The sequence below is a fragment of the Ipomoea triloba genome, chromosome 15 (assembly GCF_003576645.1).
Source record: "Ipomoea triloba cultivar NCNSP0323 chromosome 15, ASM357664v1".
NCBI classification, from domain to species: Eukaryota; Viridiplantae; Streptophyta; class Magnoliopsida; order Solanales; family Convolvulaceae; genus Ipomoea; species Ipomoea triloba.
Genome location: NC_044930.1, coordinates 1,338,681 through 1,365,267, shown reverse-complemented (window position 1 = coordinate 1,365,267; position 26,587 = coordinate 1,338,681). Strand labels below are relative to the sequence as shown.

At 36.9% G+C, this 26,587-nt stretch overlaps 6 protein-coding genes across 9 annotated transcripts; 3 read left to right on the top strand and 3 right to left on the bottom strand.

The window, feature by feature from the left end:
- The first annotated feature begins 920 nt into the window (after positions 1 to 920).
- On the top strand, positions 921 to 3,493 carry LOC116005478 (anthocyanidin 3-O-glucosyltransferase 7-like). The gene is made up of 2 exons (XM_031245679.1): positions 921 to 1,574; positions 2,458 to 3,493. Exons 1-2 carry the CDS (start codon positions 971 to 973, stop codon positions 3,333 to 3,335), a joined length of 1,482 nt encoding a protein of 493 aa, XP_031101539.1. The 5' UTR covers positions 921 to 970; the 3' UTR covers positions 3,336 to 3,493.
- Positions 3,494 to 5,757: 2,264 nt separating this feature from the next.
- On the top strand, positions 5,758 to 8,630 carry LOC116006041 (anthocyanidin 3-O-glucosyltransferase 7-like). Its single transcript, XM_031246290.1, has 3 exons — positions 5,758 to 6,278; positions 7,193 to 7,713; positions 8,095 to 8,630. Exons 1-3 carry the CDS (start codon positions 5,804 to 5,806, stop codon positions 8,452 to 8,454), a joined length of 1,356 nt encoding a protein of 451 aa, XP_031102150.1. The 5' UTR covers positions 5,758 to 5,803; the 3' UTR covers positions 8,455 to 8,630.
- A 4,216-nt stretch (positions 8,631 to 12,846) lies between these two features.
- LOC116007693 lies at positions 12,847 to 16,236 on the top strand. Of its 4 annotated transcripts, none has more exons than XM_031248440.1 (5): positions 12,847 to 13,429; positions 13,717 to 13,872; positions 13,964 to 14,641; positions 14,757 to 14,831; positions 14,914 to 16,236. In XM_031248440.1, the coding sequence occupies exons 1-5, from the start codon at positions 13,088 to 13,090 to the stop codon at positions 16,057 to 16,059; spliced, it is 2,397 nt and encodes a 798-aa protein (XP_031104300.1). In that variant the 5' UTR covers positions 12,847 to 13,087; the 3' UTR covers positions 16,060 to 16,236. The 4 variants fall into 4 exon arrangements, with proteins under 4 accessions (XP_031104300.1, XP_031104299.1, XP_031104302.1 ...); XM_031248439.1 differs by having other exon boundaries at positions 14,908 to 16,236; XM_031248442.1 differs by lacking the exon at positions 14,757 to 14,831.
- Positions 16,237 to 17,275: 1,039 nt separating this feature from the next.
- On the bottom strand, positions 17,276 to 18,343 carry LOC116006024 (uncharacterized protein At5g39865). The gene has a single exon (XM_031246273.1). The coding sequence runs from the start codon at positions 18,229 to 18,231 to the stop codon at positions 17,485 to 17,487; it is 747 nt and encodes a 248-aa protein (XP_031102133.1). The 5' UTR covers positions 18,232 to 18,343; the 3' UTR covers positions 17,276 to 17,484.
- A 2,714-nt stretch (positions 18,344 to 21,057) lies between these two features.
- LOC116006026 (putative phosphatidylglycerol/phosphatidylinositol transfer protein DDB_G0282179) lies at positions 21,058 to 22,789 on the bottom strand. The gene is made up of 4 exons (XM_031246275.1): positions 22,648 to 22,789; positions 22,264 to 22,362; positions 21,770 to 21,930; positions 21,058 to 21,393 (listed from the first exon to the last, which is right to left on the bottom strand). The coding sequence occupies exons 1-4, from the start codon at positions 22,742 to 22,744 to the stop codon at positions 21,256 to 21,258; spliced, it is 495 nt and encodes a 164-aa protein (XP_031102135.1). The 5' UTR covers positions 22,745 to 22,789; the 3' UTR covers positions 21,058 to 21,255.
- Positions 22,790 to 24,780: 1,991 nt separating this feature from the next.
- Positions 24,781 to 25,583, bottom strand: LOC116006025 (RING-H2 finger protein ATL70). The gene has a single exon (XM_031246274.1). It carries the CDS (start codon positions 25,505 to 25,507, stop codon positions 24,968 to 24,970), a length of 540 nt encoding a protein of 179 aa, XP_031102134.1. The 5' UTR covers positions 25,508 to 25,583; the 3' UTR covers positions 24,781 to 24,967.
- Between the last annotated feature and the right edge of the window lie 1,004 nt (positions 25,584 to 26,587).

The window sequence follows — 26,587 nt, the reverse complement described above, 5'->3', positions numbered from 1 at the left end:
GTTTCACAAAGTTTTAATGCTCCTCGAGAATTATTTAAACACACATTGAAGAGATGCATTCAATAATGACTTTTGTAAACTTTTAAAATGATAGATTTTAATAAACTTTTATTTACTTTAATAGAGTCGTTCAATTTTTTAAAACTTTACAAGACTCTATAGAAGTCTATATAAAAAATATTCATAAACTTCGAAATCAGGTACTCTATTAATACTTTGTGAGTTGTGTTTTTGATTCTTTAAATCTTTATACAATTTACAATTCTGAATTTTTTAAGTTAATATTTAATATTTGGGTCACACTTGTATGAGAACATCTTACGGATCCTTATTTTCTAGACGGGTCAGGTCGAGTTAAATCAATTTGTAAATATCATATTTATATGCGTAAATGTTATACTTATATCATCAAATGTAATATTAGTGCAACCGGTAAACATTGGCCAAACATTTGACTGTTGCATTGGCCAATGTTGGTTGCAACGTGCAACGGCCAAACTGCATTGGTGCAACATTTGCCTGGTAGTTGGCGCAAGGCTAATTAATTTTTTTTGTTTTTCATATTAGATGATGGATTATGGGTGCAAGCTCTTGCACCCATAATCCCTCTTTACTGAACAACTGCCACGTGGGGCTGCTGCCCCTGGCCGGGCCTGGTCCCGGGAGGTCCGGCCAGGGCATGAGCCGTGCCTAGGCTGGTTAGCGGCCTGGGCCATGCTCAGGCCTAGTCCTGGCCCGGTGTGGGCTGGACTCCGAGTTTTTTTTTAAAGGACATGAACCCGTCTTTATCAAACAGTTCCGGTCCGGATTAGGTCTACTTAAACCAGTTCGAATCTAAGTAAATTTTTTTCTTGACTAATTAAGGGTTGGTTTGACTTTGAATCAGTTCACTGCCATCTCTAGGTATGTATACCTTTAGATGATGACAATATGGTAAAATTATGGAGAGTGTTCAAATATAAATGGGAAAATGTCAATTTACTTACCATTCTATTCCTCAGTCATGGTGTATATATATAGCCCAGTAAAGGTGTTAGTGAAAGTCATCAACTTCAATTCTGTACAGCCGGAAAACCATTTCTCGCCGGAAAAAATGGGGAGTTCAGAGTGCCATATAGCGGTCCTAGCCTTCCCGTTCACCACCCACGCGGCCCCTCTACTGAGCCTCGTGGAGCAGCTCTCCGCCGCCTTTCCAAGCGCACGGTTTTCTTTCTTCAACAATCACGACTCAAACTCCAATCTGTTCAAAGGGCGGAACCCGGCGGCCGGGAAAGTCAAGGCGTACGACGTGTGGGACGGGACTGTCGCCGGCGAGGCGTTGGTGACCCACGAGGAGTTCATCATGGCGATGCCGGGTAATTACCAGACGGCCATAGCGGAAGCGGAGGCGGAAATGGGGACCAAATTTGGGTGTTTCTTGACGGATTCGTTTCTGTGGTTCGGCGGCGACTTGGCCGCGGAAAGAGGCGGCGTTCCTTGGATTTCTTTTTGGACTGCCGGAGCTTGCTCTATTTCTGCTCACTTGTATACCGATTTTGTTCGAAGTTTAGTCGCCGCAGGTCCAAACGCAAACGGTAAACATCGCTTTCTGTTCATATTATCTTAGGGAATTAACAAATATGGGTAAAATAGTAAGATAAATAAATTGTAAGTAGCCAATGAAATTGTGGTCCAGCGATATGTAGGGACTCTCCTATATAGGGAGGTCTATCAGATCAAGACTCAGTGGAGGCGATATTGATATAGAGTAACACTTAAGAAAATAAATTGTACATAGTGAATTAAAAGATTAAGTCAAGATAGAGACACACTTTGAGTTGCAAATTAGTACTGGCTCGGCCAATGTCCCAATTAAGTCAAGACTCCCCGTTTTGGACCTAGGATAGCTAGCCCCGGGGACCTAGAGACACACTTTGAGGTGCTAATGACAGCTGACCCGGGCACTGTCCCCCGCCTAGTTATGCCCTTTGGTCCAACACGACATGCTTGGTCCCCATCTCGTCCTCACTCTTGGACTTTTGTCTTGTGGGTCCCGTATATTGTGAGGGTTTCTCTTCTTGGGTCAATTTCAATATACTTTAAATTTAGACCTAGGACTGTCGACCCCAGGGACCTAGAGACACACTTTGAGGTGCTAATGATTGTTGGCCTCGAGGGCCTCTGTCCCCTGCATAGTTGTGCCCTTTGGTCCAAAACATCGTGCTTGGTCCCCCATCCCGTCCTCACTCTTGGACTCCTTGTGGCCCGTATATTTGGAGTGTCTCTCTTCTTGGGTCATTCAATATATCTGAATGAATTCTACTATAGGGCCCCTATATTTTGAGGCTGTCCCTTCTTGGGTCAATTTCAATATATTGAATGGATTGTGAACTTTCAAATCTGTGTCTATATCAAATTTTGCGTGTAGAATTAAAAGTTGGGAATTCTTAAGCACATGGGATGTTGTAAACGTTGCAGGAAACGGGTTGGAGCAGAAGATGAAAATAATACCAGGAATGTCAGAAATATCAATCGGCGAAATGCCGGGAGAAATTCTTGCCAAGGATTTGCAGGCGCCATTCCCCGGAATGATTTACAACATGGCGCTAAAGTTACCCAGCGCAAACGCCCTCGTCCTAAACTCTTTCCAGAAGCTAGAGCCCACCGTCACCGACGATCTCCGATCAAAGCTGCAAAAGGTGTTCAACATTGGTCCCATGATCCTGCAACCGGCCACACCAAAACCACCCATCTCCGACGACCACAACTGCATTCCATGGCTAGACAGTCTCCCGCCGGCAAGCCCCGCGGTTTACCTAAGCTTCGGGTCGGGCATAACGCCGCCGCCGGCCGAAATCGTGGGCTTGGCAGAAGCGTTGGAAGCCAAAAGGGCACCCTTTCTTTGGTCCCTTAAACCGCACGGCGTTAAGCACCTGCCAGAAGGGTTTGTTGAACGGACCAAAGAATTCGGGAAGATCGTGCCGTGGGCCCCGCAGGTACAGGTGCTGTCACACCCCGTGGTCAGGGCCTTCGTGACACACTGCGGATGGAATTCGACTCTGGAGGCCATATCGTACGGGGTGTGCATGATTTGTCGGCCATTTTATGGGGATCAAAAAATAAACACCAGATTTGTGGAGAGTGTATGGGAAATTGGTGTGAAAGTTGAAGGTGGGATCTTTACCAAAGATGGGACAATGAAGGCCTTGAATGTTGTCCTGGATAGTGATCGTGGCAAGCTGCTAAAACAAAACGTTGTAAAGCTCAAAGGGGAAGCTTTAGAGGCTGTGAAACCCAATGGGAGCTCTACCAAAGATTTCCAAGAATTAGTGCACCTGCTTAATGATTCTTTTTGATAAGCTTGCATTGCATGCATGCATTATGCACCATAAGGAGAGTTTGGTTTAAATTATTAGGAATTAGCAATGTAATATTGCATTATAATGTTAAATAATGTGTTTGTTTGATATTATCTTTCTAGTGGATTTACATCTATTTCTACTGATGTTGTAAATTTTTTCTTTGATTTGATACTAATCTTGGAGTATATACACACGGCTGCCTTTTCATTACAATTCATGCAGTTAAATAGTTTGTCACTTTGTGCATAAACATTTTTAAACAGTGGTTACATCCTATATACCAATTATTTTTGTTGTCAAAGATCGATGTTGATTTTGTTTTTAAATCCAAACAGGTTGATTCTAGAAAATGAATGCGACAATGGTAGCTATTTTTTAAATTTCTTCTTTTTATGAATTTAAAAGATTGATTCCAACAATGTTGTAGTCTCAGCATCTTTTCAATCCATCAGGTGTGTCAAAATATTATATTGCCCTACATTGACATTTTTAATAATGAATACAGTTTTAAATCAATTTAAATATTGAGTTATTTGAATGTCTTCTTTGTCACGAAATCCTCCATAAGTGGTTATTGGTTAATTAATATGATTGGCTTCAAACTGTTTTTTTTCCATGTTATTAACGTAATACTTGGTAAATAAATATACAACATTATTTTTTAGTATAACTTTGATATTTAATTACAATATAGTTTAAAAAAACAATGAACAATGTAGTGAATATAATTAATTAATAAATTTGAAGATAAGGAATCTTTGTATTGTAAAAAAATATAGACAATATAACTAATGAAATTATATCTCTTTTTAAATTTTCTGATAACGAATAGATTTTTTTGAATAAAGGAGACATCGAATTATAAATTAAAGAAATGCATATGTATTTTTTTTGTTGTAACTACAAATTTATTTAATTTAATAAGAGTAATAGAGTGAGTTACTTACTTTTGATTAATATACTCTAACATATTCATAGTATATATTTAACAATTATGCCAACTTTGATTGGGATGAGGTACCAGACTTTACTTATAGAAACTGTTAATAAGTTAAAAGTTAACGGAATATTAACGAAAAAGATAATATTTACCAAAAAATTTAATGCCTAATCATATAGATATAAATTTAGACAATATGAACTATCCATCTGATTTAATAATTTGACCAGTCATTTTTTCTACCCATTATAGGCCTGACTTTCTTTGTCTCTTTTTAGAATAGTAGATACTCATTAATTATCAAAAGTATCACATTTTTCTTCTTAAGTATTACGTATACATTCTCTCATAAGCAACCATCAATCAATTTATCACTGATTAGTATTGCAATTTTTTTCATAAAGAACTGTTCAACCCTTAAATATTGCTCCGTACATTTTAATTTAAATGTATTTCAATTTTTTTCTCAAAAATTTAAAATATTACATTTTCTCTTATAAGTACGTAACCAACAATAATTTATTCATAATTAATACTTCGTATTACATTTATCAACATAAATATTATATTTTCTCTTGACCCGTGTCATCTGACTAGAGATTCACCATTTTGATTAAGTTGGTCGCATAGATTTTTTTTTAGCGTAACTTGAGGTTAACATGCTACCACGAATTAAGACTTTAATAATTTGGGGTGCGTCGTAGAGGACGAGGTCCCTTGTTGGCCACATACATATATATATGGTAGTTTAGACGTGGTTATGAAATGTCAATTTCCACCTGCCAACAATAATGGCAATTCAACTACATATTCATGTGAAAGAGAAGAAGAAGAAGAATAATGGAAGAGAAGGACATCGCAAGTAATTTTTGTAATTTTTGGCAAACAATAATAACCACTTTAATATCCATACCTTATACCAAAATCTGTCAACTAAACACCCCCTTAATTTTACTTTAATTTTTATTTAAAGCCATTGTGTCATGCTAAAATAAATACTTACTCTTAACCACCTTATTATTACTAAAATTGTTCGGGAAAAATAAAGGTTAGTTGCAAAAAAATAATTAAATTTATAAAAAGAGTTTCTAAATTAATTTTTTATAGGAATAAACTTGAAATATTTTTTTTAAATATATATATATGTGCTCGCACACATTTAATATTTAATTAAATAAAATAATAGAAACTTTATTAAATTGATATAGTTACAGTATAGTGCCTTGTTATAAATTTAATTTATTACACAAATTAATTTAATTTAATTATTCTCAACCACATTTTAAAGTTTTTTCAATGACATGAAATGGTGATGTAGATGTCATAACTCATAATTATAACCAAGATTGATTTTTTTTAAAATTTTTTTTATCTCAATTCAAAAGTTGTTGAATAAAAATGAGAAAATGTCAATTTACTTCCCATTCTATCCCTGAGTCATCGTGTATATATACCCCATGCCTAAAGGTGTTAGTGAAAGTCAACTTGTGTTCAGCCGGAAAACCATTTCTCGCCGGAAAAAATGGGGAGTTCAGAGTGCCATGTAGCGGTCCTAGCCTTCCCGTTCGGTACCCACGCGGCCCCTCTACTGAGCCTCGTGGAGAAGCTCTCCGCCGCCTTTCCAAGCGCACGGTTTTCTTTCTTCAGCAATCACGACTCAAACTCCACTCTGTTCGGAGACCGGAACCCGGGCGCCGGGAAAATCAAGGCGTACGACGTTGGGGACGGGACTGTCGCCGGCGAGGCGTCGGTGATCCACGAGGAGTTCATCATGGCGATGCCGGGTAATTACCAGACGGCCATAGCGGAAGCGGAGGCGGAAATGGGGACCAAATTTGGGTGTTTCTTGACGGATGCGTTTCTGTGGTTCGGCGGTGACTTGGCGGCGGAAAGAGGCGGCGTTCCTTGGATTGCTCTTTGGACCGCCGGAGCTTGCTCTGTTTCTGCTCACTTGTATACCGATTTTGTTCGAAGTTTAGTCGGCGCAAACCCAAACGGTAAACATCGCTTTCTGTTCATGTTATCTTATGGAATTAAGAAATATGGGTAAAATAGTAAGATAAATAAATGGTAAGTAGCAATCAACTTGGTCAAGTCACATATAGTGGCAATCATATATGTAAGGTCATGAGATTGAGTTTAGGTGAATACGGTATTAACATAGAGTCTTGCTTAGCACTCAAAAATTAAATTGTACATATAGTGGACCAATATATTAAGTCAATACTTATTGTTTTGGACATAAGACTGCAAGCTCTAGGGGCCAGAGACACATTTTGAGGTGCTAATGGTTGCTGGCCCGACCACTATCCCCTGGTTGTTGCCAGCTCCGAGGACCTGAGACACACTTTGAGGTGCTAATGATTGTTGGCTCGGCCACCGTCCCCTAGTTGTGCCCTTACACATCGTGCTTGGTCCATTTTGAACTTTTGTCCCGTGGGTCCGTGTATTTTGAGGGTCTCACTTTATGAGTCAATTTCAATATATTTGAATTTAGACCTAGGACTGCCGACCCCAGGGACCTAGAGACACACTTTGAGGTGCTAATGACTGTTGGCTCTCGGGAGCCACTGTCCCCTGCCGGTTGTGCCCTTTGGTCCAACACGCCGTGCTTGGTCCCCCATCTCGTCCTCACTCTTGGACTTGGGTCCCCTATATTGTGATGATCTCTCTTCTTGGGTTAATTTCAATATATGAATTCTACTATAGAGCCTTGTATATTTTGAGGATCTATCTCTCTTCTTGGGTCAATTTCAATATATATGAATGAATTCTATTATATGAACTTTTTAATTTGTGTGTACATCAATATTATGTGTGTAAGAGTAAAAGTTGCAAGTAGAAAATAAGAGTACACCCACTATTTTCCTATTTGAATTCTTAAGCACATGGGATGTTGTAAACGTTGCAGGAAACGGTTTGGAGCAGAAGCTGAAAGTAATCCCAGGAATGTCAGAAGTATCAATCGGCGAAATGCCGGGAGAAATTCTTGCCAAGGATTTGCAAGCGTCATTCCCCGGAATGATTTACAACATGGCGCTAAAGTTACCTGGCGCAAACGCCGTCGTCCTAAACTCTTTCCAGAAGCTAGATCCCACCATCACCGATGATCTCCGATCAAAGCTGCAAAAGGTGTTCAACATTGGTCCCATGATCCTGCGGCCGCCGGGCACACCAAAACCACCCATCTCCGACGACCACAACTGCATTCCATGGCTAGACAGTCTCCCGCCGGCAAGCCCCGCGGTTTACCTTAGCTTCGGGTCGGCCCTAACGCCGCCGCCGGACGAAATTGTGGGCTTGGCAGAAGCGTTAGAAGCCAAAAGGGCACCCTTTCTTTGGTCCCTTAAACCCCACGGCGTTAAGCACCTGCCGAAAGGGTTTCTTGAACGAACCAAAGAATTCGGGAAGATCGTGTCGTGGGCCCCGCAGGTACCCAGGGCTTGTTTTTGAATTTTCGTAATCCCATTCTTATAAATAAATAAAGTTATACCAAAAAGTATAAGCGTAATCTTTAAAATCAATACGTAAAACATATGGTTTTTACTTCAAATTATCTCTGCAGATTCAGGGCTTGAGACATCATTTGTAAAGTTATGAGGAACAGAATGATTTTGCTAAAGCTCAATTAATTAGGTGCTTATTATTAAGAGAGAGAAGGGATTTGGAATAAAGCTTATGTGTCTTACGATTAATTGTTAATTTTTTTTTTATTTCTTTAAGTAACTAGGTCAAAAATAAATATTGGGTCCTTTAAATATTGAGGTCTTGTATGGTTACCTATCTTGCATGCTCTAAAATCTGGCCATGCAGGTACAAGTGTTGTCGCACCCTAGGGTTGGAGCGTTCGTGACACACTGCGGGTGGAATTCGATTCTGGAGGCCATATCGTTCGGGGTGTGCATGATTTGCCGGCCATTCTATGGGGATCAACAAATAAACACCAGATTTGTGGAGAGTGTATGGGAAATTGGTGTGAAAGTTGAAGGTGGGATCTTTACCAAAGATGAGACAATGAAGGTCTTGAGTGTTGTTCTTGATAGTGATCGTGGCAAGCTACTAAAGGAAAATGTTGTAAAGCTCAAAGGAGAAGCTTTGGAGGCTGTGAAACCCAATGGGAGTTCTACCAAGGATTTCCAAGAATTAGTGCGCCTGCTTAATGATTCTTTTTGATAAGCTTGCATTGCACGCATGCATGATATGATGCACCACAATGAGAGTTTGGTTTAAATTATTTGGAATTTGCAAGGTAATATTGCACTATATATAATGTTAAATAATGTGTTTGATTGATTCGTTGTATTATCCATCTTACATTTTAAAGAAATGTTATATATCTGTCACACATGCTTCTTTTCTTGTTTTGATGAAGGGTGATTTATTAAAATTTTTAAAGTTTATCTAAATTGTCCATCTTTATTAAAGTGTAGCATCTACCGTTAACGGTTTTTATACATGTAAACAAATAACTTGATAATTGCTGACACATAATATGATAACTACACGTACAAAAACGGTACAGATGTGTCAAATACAAATACAAAATCTGAGGTTATTTTTTAATCAAAGTCTACAATACAAGTAGACCTAGGTCCATGGTATAAAAATAGCATTACTTTTTTTTTTTTTAATATGTATCTCTAACCTTATCACATGTTCAATTATCGATATTGTTGGATTTTTTTAATTTTCTTTTTTAAATTTAAAAACAATCAATTTGAATCTCTCAAATCTGGGCCTAGCATTGGACATTTAATTTTAAAGCCCAATAAAAGTGTGAAAGTTAATAATTTGGGCTTGTATGAATTAGGTGTATGAAACATTTCATGCTTTTTCTTCGATCATCGTACTTGTGTAAAGTAGTCTATTTCCTTTTGGGTGACGAAAGAATCCCGGCATGTAATCACTACCGAAAGATATGTAATGAGTAAACATAAAATTTATGTAATAGGCTACACATCACATATGATAAGTAAATTACACTAAGAATACTCGTCATGAGTTTCATTAAAAGAATATTTATAATAATTAAACACGTGATTTACATATACAAAAATCGTATTCTACTCACTCAATTGGCTTCATCCTAGACTTGTGTAAAGCACTCTTTGTCTTAACAAACCCTTAAATGAACCCAAAACAAAACAAAACAGAATCATAACGCACAACTGTACAGCACTGTGGCGGTGAATTAAAGAAATAGCAAGTCAAGCTTTCACAGGCACCTTAAACTCAACGAACAACCATAGCCAGGCTGTCGGTGTTATTTGTTTAAATTATTTTATTTTATTTTATTAAATTCCGTAGGCACAACGCCATATAGTCATATACATACAAGCACAGCATGCTCTGAGCTTTATGGTTTCGAAGTACGAGTATTATTAATTTATTTCTCCGTATTAAATTATATATTATAATGTTAATGTCTTTTTTGGGGTTGTGCGTGGAATTATAAATAAATGATTCAAAAACATTTTCGTAAAGTGCTAACACATGACAACGATAAAACACAGAAAGCGACATGCACACGTACGATGAGTTCGTAATTAATTTGTGCACACAAGTTTTTTTTCTTTTTAAAGTCAATTGAACTCCATAAACTTTACGCAAAAAGTTAATTAAACTTATGAACTTTCAAAAGTTGTAATTAAACTCATAAACATGTTATTTTGAAATATTGAAGTCCAAAAATTTGTTGATGCAGGTCAACTAGGATTCTGTGAGCGTCCATCCAATTTTCTGCAAGCAATGTCAAATACTAGTGACCCCTGTCCATTCAAAGGCGACCGACTGAATGCAAATGCATCTAAAATGTTTCAAATTAAAATCATTGACTTCTACTCAAAGATGATGAATTATGCTTAGTTAATTGATCAAATGAATAAAAAAAGATCATTTTGAACACCATTATAACACTTAAGAAAAATAAAGCTAAGTATAGTGTATAAATATGAACAATTATGCACTTACTAACGCGCGACTCCCAGACTATAAATAACATATTTTCTATCATTTGTCATGGGTTCTGAACACTACTCGAACCCTAGCTATTTCCTACTAATTATTTTCATAATTTTAGGTTAAATTAGCTTAGATTTAATTTTTTGTACTCTTTATTGAGGTTGCTCTTAGGTATGAGCCAAAGGGTTGAGGCATTTTTCACATTAATTCTTGGTGATAAGTTGTGCGCTGTGGTGTTGTACATTACAATGTAATTGTAAACATAAATAAAATGCACGTTGTATTTAATTTGCCAACAAAACACAACATATAACTTCATAAAATTCACATTATAAATAATTTTATCTATTAATATAATATAAATACGTGTAGTGTAATTATAACTCTTTGATGATAATAATCCCCACTCAAACCCCACACTTGTAAGCGATACCATTTGGTGGCAACGCCATGTGTTACACATGTAACTTAGTGCTTCTTCCATTATTAATTACTTACTTGGTAAATTCTTTTTACCACTCAAATAGCATAGTGGATAATAATTATTAATTTTTATTTTAATAATCGAAACTTCTCGATAATTCAGACTATATTCTAAATTTATGAACCACCCCTAAGCTTAATTATGAAAAGGAACCGAGCCAAAGCACCAAACTGCACATTTTTATACACATGAAGCCTAATTCAAACCCTCAATGTTTATGGTCGAAATCAAACCTCAACCATGTTACTGGAAGCAAGTCAATAAGACTTATACCTTGAAGATCAATAAGATTTTTGTTAATGACAATTAAAACTCGAAGCTACTTATTCAAAAGTGTGCACTGTGTAAATCATGTAAGAAAGGTAAATTTCGTTAGAGATATCATGTATATATGACAAGTTTGACCAAAAATATATTGACAAGAATCAAATTCATAACCTTTAAATATAAGAATAATGTTTCACTTACTTAGTCACATTTGGAACTTGATTTATTGAGGCCAGAAAGCACAACCGCTGTCGAATTTAACTCATCTCTATCAAAAGTCAACAAAGACATAACAGAAAGAAATAAAGAAACTTTATGTCAGGTTGTTATTAGTTGCGACTGATGAGAACTTAGGTAAGTCAACTTTATTTATTGCATTTTGAGTGCTATTCAAGTGTCAATAAGTCTCCAAGCTAAGCTTTTTGACCCAAAACTCTCCCAAAACGTTTTGAGGTGAACTTCATAATGAAAAAAAAAAACAAAAAAAAAATGTTCGGATGTTAAATTAACAATTTTTTAAAAATGTTTTAGAATTCCTGAATTTTTTTGAGTATTATAAACTCTGTTACTTGTAGTTAACCTTAAAGTAATTGTTCAATATTTATTACTCATGGTAGAGAACATATATTTGTTACTCACGGTAGAGAGGGTACATTTTAGAGTAAAATATAACTTTCTACAACATACATTGAATTAATAAACTCTCTATCCATTTTAACTATTTTATTAATATATAATGTAAAAGTGAAAATCTAATTATACGGCCAAGAGTGAATTTTGATAACTATAATAAATCTCATCCTTAACTAGTACGGAGTACTATCTTACTTCCAATAGTATTTTTTATAATGTAATTACATTATCTGATTATTTATCCTCAAAGATTTAGCAGATATTCTCTACTTGAATTGCTCTATTGATTTCAATGATTTTCTTAATAATCTAAAAGTAAAAAAAAATAAAATGTAACGTAGTCAAGAACGAATGTTAGAAAACTATAATAAATCTTATCCTTAACTAGTACTAACTTACTTCAATTCCAATAGCATTTTTCATAATGTAATTACATTATCTCATTATTTATCCTCAAAGATTTAAGCAGATATTCTCTACTTGAATTACTCTATCCATTTTAACGATTTCCTTAATAATCTAAAAAAAAAAAGTGTGTATGTTGTGAGGGTGAATGTTAGAAAATTATAATAACTCTCATCCTTAATTAGTATATTACTATGATCATGTATATATAATAACTCCCATCCTTAATTAGTATATTACTATGATCATGTAATTATTTGATTATTTATGTCAAAGATTTAACATTTATTATTATCTGTTTGAATCTTTCTATCCATTTTAACGATTCCTTTAATAATCTAAAAGCAAAATGTAATTGTGTGAGCGAGTGTCAATGTGAGAAGTATTATTATACTCATCCTTAACTAGTACTAGCTTACTTCCAAATTCCAATAGCATTTTCCATAATATAATTACATTATCTGATTATTTATTCTCAAAGATTCAACTAACAGATATTCTCTAGTTAAATTACTCTATCCATTTTCACGACTTCCTTAATAATTTGAAAGTAAAAAAATGTAATTGTGTATGTGGTCAGGAGTGAATATCATAAAACTGTAACAAATCTCATCCTTAATTAGTATATTAATATGATCATGTAATTATCTGATTATTTATCATCAAAGATTTAACAGATATTATTATTTGATCTGATTGAATCTTTCTGTTCATTTTAACGATTCCCTTAATAATCTAAAAAGTAAAAAATGTAATTGTGTGGGGGAGAGTGAATTACTCATCCTTAACTAGTATCTAACCTTGAACATAATCTCCCGAGATTTGTGCTGGTCTCACTGTATATGAATACGCAACCCCCATGTTACAGATCTTCAAAAATCACCCAAACGTAACGGCATATTCTTCTCCCCACTGGACTCGCCGTGAGATGGGAAAATCTCAAAACCCACAAACTTAATTCCCAAAATCCTATACCCAACCCATTGCCCAGAAAGCGCAGGAGAAAAAGTGAAAAAACCCACTAAAAATCTCAACTTTATTTGATTATATATATAAATGGTGGCGAAGATGATGAAGTGGCGTCCATGGCCGCCGTTAATTTCCAAGAAATTGGAGGTGAGGCTGGTGGTGCGGCGCCTCGAGAATCTTGGCGGCGGAGATGATTGGTTGAGCGGCGGCGCTTCGGTGGAGATCGGGTGGAAAGGGCCGCCCAGGGTTGCGTTGAGCTCGTTTAGGAGAACGGTGAAGAGGAATTGCACTAAAGAAGAAGGGGTCAAGAATGGGCCAGACGGCGCCGTTTTGGTGGAGTGGGATGAGGCTTTCCAGAATGTCTGCAATCTCACTGGCAGAGACAATTCTTTTCATCCCTGGGAGATCAGCTTCACTGTGTTTTTCAATGTGAGCTAATTTTTTTTTTCTTGGAAATTTTTTATTTTTATGGTTTCACTTATCTTAGTGGAGTAATTGAAGAATAATGTTTAATCTGATCTGAAAAATGGGGAAATTGGAGAAATTAATTGACTTAGGGACTGTGGGGTGTTTTGGAATGCAGTAAAGTTGTAAGCTTTTTAGTTGTTCAGATTTGTCCACATTTGCTAGATGAAAACAATTAGTGTTATGGGTTTTGCATATTGTTTTGTTTTTGCTGAGATTTCTTTGGTTTCTGTCTGTTCTTATTTCTTAAGGTGTCAAATCAAGGAGCTAAGAATAAGGTTCATACTGTTGGAACAGCAGTCTTAAACCTTGCTGAATTTGCTGCCAAGGCAGAAGAGAAAGAGTTTAGCTTGAACATTCCCCTAGCGGTTTCCGGGAGTGGATCAGAGACTCGCCCCGCCCTTTGTGTATGTAATAGTCTTGTAGCACAGTTGTTTCGATAGAAAGAAAAGTGTTGTTTGTGGTGTATCTAAATCTCTGCCTTGAGTTTTCTTGCAGATATGTCTCAGTTTATTGGAAGTAATGGCTGCACAAGAGGCGGGTGAGTTGGTTCAGAAGCCAATTACGTCGGTGCTATCCTCGCCTAGACCGGGGGAAACATCAGAGAAAGACGAACTTTCTGCCCTTAAAGCTGGTCTCAGAAAGGTAAAGATTTTCACGGATTATGTATCTGTGAGGAGAGCGAAAAAGCCTTGTCGGGAGGAAGATAGCAGCGATTGCAGGTGGTCGAGGAGTGAGGAGGGCGATTACGCTTATCCTTTTGACACTGAGTCACTTGACGGGCTTGATGGAGGGGAATTGGACGAAGGAAAGGGAGATTCTCCGGTTAGGAAGTCATTTAGTTATGGTACATTGGCCTATGCTAATTTTGCGGGGGCATTGTTTTATTCCAATACGAGGATCAGTGCTCAGGACGAGGATTTGGTTTACTATAGCAACCGCAGGTCGGATGTTGGCTGCTCAAATGCGGATGATTGGAACTCCGAAGCTCCTGTGCCCGTAATTTTGCAAAACTCGAAACGTAGTATTTTACCTTGGAGGAAGAGGAAGCTGAGCTTCAGATCTCCTAAGGGTAAGGGTGAGCCATTGTTGAAGAAGAATTATTGGGAAGACGGTGGAGATGACATTGACTATGATCGTCGCCAGCTCAGTTCTGATGAATCTATTTCGTTTGGGGTAAGGATCTTCGATATCTGTTGCCTTTTCTTACTGAATTAGGTTAATTGAACCGACATTTATTTCCAGCTCTGCTAATTTCTGATGCACAACTCTTTTTTTTTTTTTTCATGAGATTGAACATGTTAGATGCATAAATTTTTGTCAAATTGTCGAGCTTGTTTTTACGAGGCACTTAAAGACTCAATTGGTAATGGCGTTATATTTAGCCCGGGCCATTGTGCTCTTCCAAGTCTGTTAATGGGTGACATTAACGTATTTTGCAGTGGCAGACAGTGGGGGAAGACACTATTGCAAATCAATCTTCGTTATCGGGGTTTTGTGATGATAGTTTTGCTGTTGGATGCTGGGAACAGAAAGATATTACGAGCCGGGATGGGCATATGATGCTTCAAACGCAGGTCTTTTTTGCTTCGATTGATCAGCGAAGTGAGCAAGCAGCCGGGGAAAGTGCATGTACAGCGCTCGTTGCTGTTATTGCCGATTGGTTACAAACCAATTGCGATCTGATGCCTGTTAAGTCGCAGTTCGATAGCTTGATTCGAGAAGGCTCTCTAGAGTGGAGGAATCTGTGTCAGAATGAAACTTACCGGGAAAGGTTCCCTGATAAGCACTTCGACTTGGAGACTGTCCTCCAAGCCAAAATCCGATCGATCTCTGTAGTTCCATCGAAATCCTTCATTGGATTTTTCCACCCCGATGGGATAGACGAGGGAAGATTCGATTTCTTGCATGGCGCCATGTCGTTTGACAGTATCTGGGACGAGATCAGCCGTGCTGAGATGGATTGTGCGAATAGCGATGAACCCCAAGTCTACATTGTCAGCTGGAATGACCACTTTTTCGTCCTCAAAATCGAACCCGAAGCTTACTACATCATCGACACCTTAGGCGAGCGACTCTACGAAGGCTGTAACTACGCTTACATACTAAAGTTTGACAAGGACACATCCGTCTATAAACTCCCCGAGGAGGCTGCACAATCATCAGACGAAAACCAGCTGCAGATTGTTTCTCCCGCTGCAGAACCAAAGAACGCTAATGCTAATGCTCCCCCGTCCAATTCAGATGAGGCTTCTTCAGACGCTCAAATGGCGGTCTCAGGGCTCGAGGAACCAGCGAAAACCGAGCAGAACGAAGTCATCTGTCGAGGAAAAGAGTCGTGCAAACGCTACATAAAGGACTTCTTGGCTGCCATCCCGATTAGAGAACTTCAGGCAGATATGAAGAGAGGTCTGGTAACATCGGTGCCTCTTCATCACCGGCTTCAGATCGAGTTTCACTATACCCGTTCTCAGCCCGCACCCCTAACTCCGGCAATCGAAGCAGCAACTTCCGGCCATTCTGAAACTCCGGCAGTAGAAGCTGCATCGCAACAACCCGTTGAATTTGCATTAACTGAAGACGCTGCAACATAAATATTTGAATGTAAATGTCTTTGAGGTTCATTAGATTAGTTCTTCTTATCCATCCCTTTGTGTCTGCAGCAACATTCATAGCTAGAGTTTGGCTTACCTTGTTGAAGGTATAATGTCAAAAGTGTACATCAGTTTCTAACCTCCTTTCTTGAATCAATAAATATATCTAACAACTGTTCTTTACACCCAATGATCTCACAAAGCAACAAAAATTTTAATAAATAAAAAGGTGATTGGAAACATAATTTGGTGACAGAATGAGAAGGGGAAGAAATAGGGTATGTATGAAATGATGGGAAAATGGAGTTGAGTTTCTTTAGGTGTGTACTTAGTCAAAAAGATGAGTGCAACAACTGGTTGGCAACAGAACAAAGTGAATTTGACTATGTTGACCTGTATGTTAATCATCATTCTACTAATTTGTCTGTTCAAAAGAATAAGATGTTGGACAGTTTCATGTAGGTAAGAAGTCAAACTTACTGGGCCAAGCCCATTCTTCATCTCCAGCCCAATAATGTTAAAAAATATTACATGATCATCATCTCGGGATCAGTAAGAATAGACTTATTTCTGCTATTTGCAGCGTTTTGCAACTTGGCGATTTGGGTTTGGAGCAAATTCGCTACTCCAAACCGCCATTAACCAAACAAGTTTTTCAGCGTTTTGAGCTGAAAATGGTTGATCCGCCAATAGTCAAACAAGGCATTATGTAGTTTGGTAGAGTACAATATTAGGTTATTCTTGGGACTGGTAATAGTTTAGGCATTATATTGGGGTTTATTTCCAGCCAATTTAATCTTATCTTCCTAGTTTGAACTGATTAGTTATTATTTATATAGACTAGTTTATAGTCCTTTGTTGGCTTGGATCACAATTTAAGTGGATACATATTCATAGATAGTAGTAGTATCTAGACTTTCTTGTAAATCAAAGTTTAAACAGTATAAATCAAAATATTCATTAATTTTCAAAGTTTAGACGGTACAAATCAAAATATTCATTAATTATCGAAATCTAATTGAGTCGTTTAAGTATTCAGACAGGTATGTTCTACAAGTTTCAAGAATCAAGAAAGTATAATATTATGTCTATTCCCAACTTTTACTCCCACACACAAAAGTTGCAATAGGGCTCACATGAAAAAAGTAGCTTATCAGTGCAATTTAGGGAATAAGATTTGATAGTACATGTAATAGAACTCTTCAAGAAAACACCATAGCGACAAACAATTGTAGTACAAAATCAGATTCTAGTGTTTTGTAAAACATAAAACAGGAAGTCAGTATTTTATAAAACATAAAACAGGAAGTCAGAAATACTAGATTAATACCCATGAAACATAGTACAAGAAGTCAGAAATACTAATAGGAAAAGAAAAAAAAACTATTTACAAGATTAAGAAGAGAGAGATGAGGAATAGTAGTACTAGTTGCAAAGAGGGCATTTGATCAATCCATTTTCATTGCAATCTGGGCATCTAACAGGAACATCATCCATTTTATCTTCTACAGAAATCTTGCAGCTTCCATGGCATTTTAAGCAGAGAACAAATCGCATTCCCAAACACCCTTTACAGGGAGAAACAGAAGGGACCAAAGGGATGCCTTTAAGGAGTGTTTTCAAAGCTCCTCTCTCGTGCAATCCGACAACCTCGTCCGCGCCGCCGATGAGCCTGCCTTTGATGAACAACCTCGGAGGGATGACTCTGCCGCCGCCTAGAATGTTCCAGAGCTCCTCCCTGTATTCCAGGTGCATTGACACGTCTCTCTCCTGGTAAACAACCTTAAAGCTGTCGAGTAAAAACCGGATTCTTTTGCAGTCCTCGAAGGTTTTGTTGATTCCTCGTAGGCTTGTCGTGTAGAGCACCACCGATTCTTTTCCTCCCGGCGGACATTTCTCTTCAAACTCCGGGAACATTGGGGATTCTTCATCTTCTTTCTGGGTTTCTTGAGTTTCTTCGCATAAAGGTTTAGTCTTTCTGGAACCCAATTCTTGAAATTCTTCCTGGAAAACATCCTTAGTAACCTCGGAGAGGACGATGTTGTTGTTGTTGTCGAAGGATTCGTGGAGTGTTGGGAGGTTTAGGGGAGGGAGAAAGGTTTGTTTCAGAGAAGCCATTGTTGGGAGGGATTTGTATTTGCTCAGAAATCTTCCTCTCAAGCTCTTCATCATCTTTTTTTTTTGGGTTCCTGATTTGATGTTGCAGTAGCAAATTAAACTAGCATGTAATGCTATACTGCCACTGCTGCTTTGAAAAATATGAAGGCAGCCAAGAAGATGGAGAAGTGAGGTTCATGGAAGAGGCCAAAGTTGATGGTGACCTCTCTTATTTTTATAATGTTCAGTGGTTGGGAAAGTAATGTACACAAAGTCACTGCTCTTAGTTGCTTTACAAAGCTCTTGATGATGACATGAGAGATAGGTTCACAATGTATGAGAAGAAAATGTAAGAAGAAAATGTAAGTGCACCTGATAACTATAAAGTTTTAAGTTCAGCTCTGAATAGGAGTGATTTATTTGTCTTCTTAGTTTAAACAGGTCAATTATAGAGAATTTAAGCTGGTTTACTTGTTTGTGATCGTTTGTCGACTAGGGCAGGAATTTACCTTGTACACTTGGATACTGATTGATAGTTGGGGTATTTATTATCAATATGAATAGTAAATTGTGATGTTAATAATAGGAGTAAATAGAGATAGACAAAAACGTTTTGGGGGTGATTGGCTTAATATTAGGCTTTATATAGTTGGAAGTGTAAGAATGAATTTGACCTTGGTGGGGTGATTGGTAGCAATGTCAATCTTGAGGGGACAAGGTGTGTCATCCATCATAATTCTCTCACAAGGGTTGCAATTTTCAAAAGCAGCTTAGCTTCTTTTTCTCTTTCTTGCAGTTGGGCTTTTATGGATTAAAGTGATTGGGACTCTTTATGGTGATAAAGCATGAGCCATGTCTCTATGGGTCAACACCCTAAAGCAAAGAATTCCACTCAATTTCATGATTTATAGGTTTCTCAAAATATTTTGAATAGGAATCAAATAGAACTTTACACTTTAATGGATTCCAGCACACGTTATTATGGAAAAGACTCAAAAAATAAAGACCACTTAAAATTCAGAACACTTTAAAAAAAAGACATAAAAACACTAGCCAAAATGAACACTTCATCAATGAAGTGTATGCATCAAGATTACAAAGAAGATAAGTAACAAACTATAAGTTCAAATTCATTTATTCTTGTAAGTTCAGAGTATGACCAATTGACCATGTCATGTTACACGAGAAATCTGGAAGGAACCTTCATGGATGTTGCAATAAGCCCAAGGTCGTCCCGACGTTAAAGTCAAAGGTGACACATGCCAACTCTTCATCTTTTTCGTCAATCATCAACGTCATTTGAATGGAGAATTCACCATGCATTTTCCACCCAGAACTCTTCATTTTTCTTGATAGATGTAAGAATCTCTCTATATTTTTGTTAGACCACTAGATGTCTAGATGTTCCGAGTATACCTTAACTAAAAGAGATACATACATTTAAATTCGTGCCCTAATAAGACTAATCACGTTCATATTGAGTGATATAATTAAGAAACAAAGTGCTTAGTTGATCCAATTAAGGTGTTACGTCAGCCCCAGTCACCTTCACAGCATATATAGTCGACGTCGATCTCGTCTGCAAATAAATTAATAACATGAAATTCATTGCATACAACGTTGTTAAACCTGTTGTTTCAAAAAGGATAGCTTTTTGGGGCAAATTAACCACAAAGATCATCAGATTTTTATGATGTCAAATCCGAAGTAAACAGCAAAAATCTAAGTCCCTGTCGCTGGGCATCTGGGAAAAGCTAGGGATAACAGCTAAAACCCAAAAACAAGAAGACGACAGAGAAGAAGAAGAAAAGTGAATAGAAACAAATTAAAGGGCAAAGAGGAGCTTACAGCAATACTTGACGCCCGTGGGCGCTGCGACGATGCTGAAAGCGAAGGGAGGAACACGCAGAGAGAGAGAAGAAAAGGGTAACGACAAGTTTTGATATCGCCATTGTTGATCATCTCTGTCGTTGTCTGCTTGTATGTGCATGTTTGAGCGAGAGAAAGGGCTATAAGAGAAGAGAGCTTGATGAGGTTTTTTTTTTTTTTAAACAATGAATATATCTTTTCTTTAAACGTGAGAAAAACATACCAATATAAAATAAATAAATAAATAAACATACAAGCCCGGAAAGAAATGATTGAATGACGAAACATAATTATCATATTAGAAGACCATGGATTTACCCTCTTAGTCGAGCTCGTTACACAAGATATATAAATCTTCCTAGTGAAGTTTACATGTAGTTTGTGAGCTATTGCACATAAACGTTGTTAAAATAAACATGACTGCACTGCACCATGTACAATTAAAACTAAATGCAAATAGTTTTAGAGTTTGTATCAAGTGTCACAATGCCTTCATTGCACCATATAGAACCCTAAAGTTTTGTAGATTGTACACAAAGAGGCATCCATATAATGGTACCAATTAGTACCATGAAATTTTCATTAAAAATATGAGTAAATTTTTTTTAAAAATCCACACTCTTAAATTTTTTGTGCATCATAGACCTTTTCGACATTAACAAAAGCATAATTTGTTCTCACATCATGGGCCTTGATAGCCCATAGTGTACATGTTTGTCATCGTTTAAAGTTCAAACAAACCTTGAATTCATGCAATTTTCTATGTTAGTTTGTCTCTAATTTTAATTTTAATATGTGTAAACTGTAAAGATAAATTGTATTATACCTTTATAAGTTATTTTATATACTTTTTAATGTAAATTAAAGAGTAATTATTAGTAATTAAATGGACAATTTTTTTTTTCTTTTTCTTTCTATTTAATCAACAATTGCCTAACTGGTGCATGATGAAAGTATATACTTAATTTCTGCCGGGTTGCTAAGCATTTTCTTATTGTGATTTTATATAAATATACAGATCAATTAAGGACAAATTAAATTATTAGAGCATATATTATAACGCGTACTCTTCAAAAGTTAAGGACCACTTAGAAACAAAAAATACATAAATACTGACAAAATGAACACTCCATCAATGAAGTGTATACATCATGACTACATAGAAGATAAGTAACAAAACATAAGTTCAAATCCATTTATTCTTGCAATTCAAAGCATGATCGTGGCATGTTACATGAGAAAATTTGAACGAACTCCCTTGGATTTTGCAATAAGTCCAAGGCCAACGCCGATACTGAAGTCAAAGGTAATACATGTCAACTCTTTATCCTCGTCATCCAGCATTGTCATTCTAAGACCGAAATCACCCTGTATTTTCCAAGCATTGTCAACTTAAAAGATCTATAAAGACAAAAGAAAGTCGCCAAGCCAAAACACAGTGGCAAAGCCATAAAATAAGTAAGTGGCGAGACAATGCTAGTGGGGTGTTTTGTAGGATGGAATTGTAATTCCATTTCTACCAAACTCCATGGAATTTGCTAATGATCTTGTGATCCAGTGATACCAAATTGTTCTTTTATATCGGAGGCTGTGGATTCAAACCTCAATGGATGCGCAAATACTGTATTATAAATGACTATTTTACCCTTCTTCGGTGTCCTATGTGGCTCCCTTTCCCCCTCCCCCAATGCCAATTCAAGTACCCCAAGAGGATTAAAATGAAATTGCATAGATGAGTACTTACCGTGGGCGCATATGCAGGCAATTTTTGAGTGTGTGATAATTCGAAAGTACCAGCATTGATAGGGCAAGATGTCACTTCACAAATGTCATTAGTCTCATCGTAGACATCAATTCCATAGTATAGGACACTTATCACTTGCTTTCCACTAGACATTCCTTTATCTGCAAGGGAAAATCCATCCCAAACTTCTAGTCATGCAATTAGAGGAACTTTCTTGATTGGATCCAACAAAAACAATAGTATCCATATAATCCAACATCAACTCTATAAGAAATAATATTTTTAAAACTCATTAAAATGACAAGTTTAATAGGTAAGTATCACTAGAGTGACTTATTGAATTTTTTGATTTAAACTCTTAGATGATTTTACTTTCTTATAATCTTTTACTAGCTAATATAGTAAAATTAGATTTATTTACTGCTTAAACACCTTCGAACAGTGAGTACGAGTTTTCTCGTGATTTAAAAAAAATTGTAAAATAGTGGCATCACCTGTGAAAGCAGTGAGAGTGAAAGTGACGTTTTCGCCTTTCTTCACCGGAAAAGGTGTTATATCAGCTCCGGTCACCTTCACGGCATAGTTTGTCTCGCCTGCACATATATATATATATATATATATATATATATATATATATATATATATATATATATTTTCAAGCGAATTATTAACATGAAATTCAATCATACAACGTTGTTAAACCTGTTCTGTCAAAAGGGTTCACTTTTCTGGGCAAATTAACCACAAAGATAAGATTTTTACGATGTCAAATCCGAAACAAACCGCTAAAATCAAAGTCCCTGTTGCTGGGCATCTGGGAAACGGGAAAACAGCTAAAACCCAAATAAGAAGACGACAGAAAAGAAGAGCTAGCTTACTGCAATACTTGATGTCCGTGGGCGCTGCTGAAATCAAAGGAAAGAAGACGCAGAGAGAGAAGAAAAGGGAAACGACAGGTTTTGATGATATCGCCATGGAAGATCAGATTATCTGTGATTCTGTGCATGTTTGAGGGAGAGAGAGAGAGCGCGATTAATAAGAGAAGACAGTCGGAAAGCTTGATGAAGAAGACGGTACCGGTTCTCTCAGGCGGTTGGGCAATGGGACAATCGTACAAGGAAAAACGGAAATTTTTAATCACTCTTGGAAGGAGGCAATCGTACATTAGGTGGCAATTCACAACCTTAAAAAATGTGTCTTTTTTAGAATTAACAATGAATATATATCTTTTCTTGAAACGTGAGAAAACATACCAATATAAATAAATATACAAAACCTCAAAAGAGATGGTTGAATAGATTGGGCATGAGTTTTACGGAGTATATATTAATATATTATTGAGTTAGGTGAAATGAGTTTTTGTACATTATCCAATATTCATCTTTGTTCATCAATAGTTATAACCAACACAGAATTCATATTGCACTGTGAATCTTGATACAAAAATTTTATACGTTTATTAAAATATTATATATTTACAGTTAACGGTCAACTGCAAGTACAAAATATATCAACTACAAATACAAAATTTGAAAATTATTTTTGAACTAGAATCTATAATGTAAGACATGCCTTGATCGTGGTATAATTTGCCTCTCCAAGGCTAACATTTGTTCCCACACCATGGGCCTTCCTAGCCCATAGTGTACATGTTTATAGTTTATTAAAGTTTAAATTGGGCTTGAATCTGTGTGCCTGTGTGTGGTTTGTGTGTGTGAGATTTAGTTGTCTCTAATTTTTAATGTGTAATGATAAATTGGTATTAATACTTAATTTAATCTTTATCTAACTAGCAATCTTTTTTATTTAGTCATAAACATTTTTTTGTGCTTAATTGAATCTTCAACTTCAATGATTTTTAAAATTAACTTCTATGTAACTTTAGCTTGTTAGCCAAGACCGTGTGGTCTAGTGGCATTCAATTGCACTTCCATATAGAAGGGGGGTTTAAACCTTAGTGGAGCCGATATTGACTCTTGTGCTTTAATAGGTTGAAAAAGTACTTATGAACCGATATTATGCGCATTGTATTTTAATTTTTGGTGTTGGTGTACCGGTTTTGTTTATTTGAAAAAAATTCATCATATCATCTAAAGATTGTTCCAGCATCAAAGTAGCCAAGTCTAACCTTTACCCAAGATTAGCCAACAGTTTGTCTGCATATTTATTTTCTTCTCTTAACATATAAGGTCCTATGGGATCGTTAACGTTTCAATAGTTGCCTATATATTTCAGTAGGATCAGAGGGTAGACACTCCTTAATCTAATCCGCTCCCATGTCACCCTTGATCACCTTCACTACTACTTTAAGATCGATCAAATTCCACTTTGACTATTACAATTTTTAGCCTTCACTAATCAAAGATCCTCCCTAAGTCCACTCAATCTTAAGTCTTAACGGTAAACCCAATAATCTATCATCCTTGATGATCACGAACTAAACCCCCTATGCCTGCCATCTCTAAGACTACATTTTTTTTTTTTAATGTCATGTCACATTAATTACACTAAATATATTCTTGCAAGTTACCTTCTTCGCTCATTTTGGGGACAAGAGATGAATGACATTAAGTTTGGGACTCAAATTTATATTAAAAAAAACATTGATTAGTCAATTGAGTAGTTATTAATCACTTTCCAATGTTTAAAAAAAAAAAAAATCACTTTCCAATACAACCAATTCCTTCCTATTTTTGCTGTATATAAACAAAGAAATGATCATAAGTTCATAACAATAATGTATATACCAACTTGCATGGTATATTTATAAGGCTGCTTCCCAAATTAAATTAAATTAATCATCACCGTGATCTGATCTTAAATAATTAAACATGATCCTCGTTAATTACGAAGACGTATATAGCAAGAAAGCTAGACTGAATCGATCAGAAAACTAAAACATAATAAATCAATAATTTCATAAATTGGAGAACCCAAATAACAAAGAAATTAAACCTACGAAAATATAAATCGAAAATTTTCTTTAATTTCAATACAATGCATTCTATCATTAATTTGATCCCAAAAAAAACACCTATAGACACAGGAAATTCTGGAGAAAAAGATCATCACATTACCCGAAGAGGTAAATCAGTGACTTAGCCGCCAGTCTGCTGGCCAGGGGACAACCTTGGCCAGCGGCGTTGACTGCGGCTCTCACGGTCTGGAGTGGATAGTGAATGGGTAAATCAGAATGACTTAGCCGCCTGGTCTGCTGGCAAGGGGGACAACCTCAGCCAGCGGCGTTGACTGCGGGGTCGGGAACGGCGAGGTCCGGCAGACGGGGCAAGTGGGGTGGAGCCGGAGCCAAGGGTCAACGCATTTGAGGTGAAAAAGATGGTCGCAATCCGGCAACAACCTTAGCATATCCGAATTTTTATAGTCAGCAAGGCAGATGGAACAGCAGGTGGCCGTGGAGTCCTTGTGGTTGACTTTGGCGTCGGAGAACAACATCTTCGGATAGCTCAACAACGTTGCCTCGTCCAACCCAATCTCCACCACGCAGTTCTGAGAATCTTGCCCGGCGGCCGACGCCGCATTGTTCCTCGGCGGCCGCCTCGTCATCGTGGAGTCGGCGGCGTGGTTTTTGGTGCAGAAATATGACGTTAAGGTGATGGTTGTGATGAGCAAGAGAATTCCGACGGAGACTCCGATCCCGTAGCCGAAACCGCCGATGTGTCCAGAGCCTAAAAACCCGCCGGAGGCGTCGGGGACGGGGCCGACGGTGGTGTTGTTCATGTTAGTTTGGGTATGATGATGAAGAGCTGGCTTGAAGGGAAGATTATGAAGGTGGTTTTGGTTTGTTGGTCAGCCATGATGGTATTGGATGGGCCAAAAAAAAGAAGTTGTTTCTCTAAGGTTCCAAATGTTTTATAGTCAACGCTAGCTAATTACATGAAATAGATTGATCAAATGTAAGATTCCATTATCCTCTTTTGTCTTTTCCTCCTTTTTTTTATACTCTACTTAATAAAGGGCTGCACTGTAATCTCGAGAGTTCTCACGTACTATCAACGAATTGCGTATATTTTGATTTGCCAATAAGTTTAGTTGTACATCAAAAACTGTTATAGTAAAACGACTAATTCTTTTTTAGAATTGTCCATAACCGCTACCTGAATGTGCATTCCAGATAAACCTCGCCTTATGACCTTAACCAACAAACGACCACAAAGAAGTACACCAGTTTGGGTTGCCCACAACTGACTAACTCAAATCAAGAAAGGCAATAGACAGCTCCCAGCCACATGGTGTCTAATTTGAAAATTTTTTATGATTATCAAGTCAATTATTTAATCAATTTGGTTGAGATTGTTCTCGGTGGGACAATATATTAATTTGGAGCTTACATGAGTGAGTAGGATCATGGGATGGTAATGTGAATAAAAAAGTAATTTTCTGCAACGTTATAACTAAGTCGTTGTTTGGAAGTTGGGTTGTGGAAAATTTTTATTAAATGTCAACGGTTGCCCATCCTTTTCTTGTACGCTTGTTTCATCTGATGAGTGGCGACTAATAACTTCTTAAACTACTCACACAAACCATATATTTATTTGTTTATTAATTGATGAGATCTATCTTTCATTTCCATCTCCATAGTCTATGCATTGCACGTTACATGACCAAACATTTAGGAGGTTGCATACATATGGTGCTACTATTTTATTTGGATGTCATGAGCTCATATTAATTGCCTCTATATATTTTATATAATATTACTTTCGTCACTTATACATAAAAAAAATACTAAATTGTTATGTTGAAACGATGAACTGACTATTTAAGTGTACAATTTATATTTATATATTACAATAGAAC

Bases quoted from the DNA above. Each gene is read 5' to 3' on its own strand.
- LOC116006025 (XM_031246274.1), bottom strand. From the start codon at position 25,507: ATGAACAACACCACCGTCGGCCCCGTCCCCGACGCCTCCGGCGGGTTT.
- LOC116006024 (XM_031246273.1), bottom strand. From the start codon at position 18,231: ATGATGAAGAGCTTGAGAGGAAGATTTCTGAGCAAATACAAATCCCTC.
- LOC116006041 (XM_031246290.1), top strand. From the start codon at position 5,804: ATGGGGAGTTCAGAGTGCCATGTAGCGGTCCTAGCCTTCCCGTTCGGT. The intron at 6,279-7,192 runs GTAAACATCGCT...TAAACGTTGCAG, and splicing joins AGTCGGCGCAAACCCAAACG to GAAACGGTTTGGAGCAGAAG. The intron at 7,714-8,094 runs GTACCCAGGGCT...CTGGCCATGCAG, and splicing joins TCGTGTCGTGGGCCCCGCAG to GTACAAGTGTTGTCGCACCC.
- LOC116006026 (XM_031246275.1), bottom strand. From the start codon at position 22,744: ATGGCGATATCATCAAAACCTGTCGTTTCCCTTTTCTTCTCTCTCTGC. The intron at 22,363-22,647 runs GTAAGCTAGCTC...ATATATGTGCAG, and splicing joins CACGGACATCAAGTATTGCA to GCGAGACAAACTATGCCGTG. The intron at 21,394-21,769 runs GTAAGTACTCAT...TGGAAAATACAG, and splicing joins TGCCTGCATATGCGCCCACG to GGTGATTTCGGTCTTAGAAT.
- LOC116007693 (XM_031248439.1), top strand. From the start codon at position 13,088: ATGGTGGCGAAGATGATGAAGTGGCGTCCATGGCCGCCGTTAATTTCC. The intron at 13,430-13,716 runs GTGAGCTAATTT...TTATTTCTTAAG, and splicing joins GCTTCACTGTGTTTTTCAAT to GTGTCAAATCAAGGAGCTAA. The intron at 13,873-13,963 runs GTATGTAATAGT...GTTTTCTTGCAG, and splicing joins AGACTCGCCCCGCCCTTTGT to ATATGTCTCAGTTTATTGGA.
- LOC116005478 (XM_031245679.1), top strand. From the start codon at position 971: ATGTCAATTTACTTACCATTCTATTCCTCAGTCATGGTGTATATATAT. The intron at 1,575-2,457 runs GTAAACATCGCT...TAAACGTTGCAG, and splicing joins CGCAGGTCCAAACGCAAACG to GAAACGGGTTGGAGCAGAAG.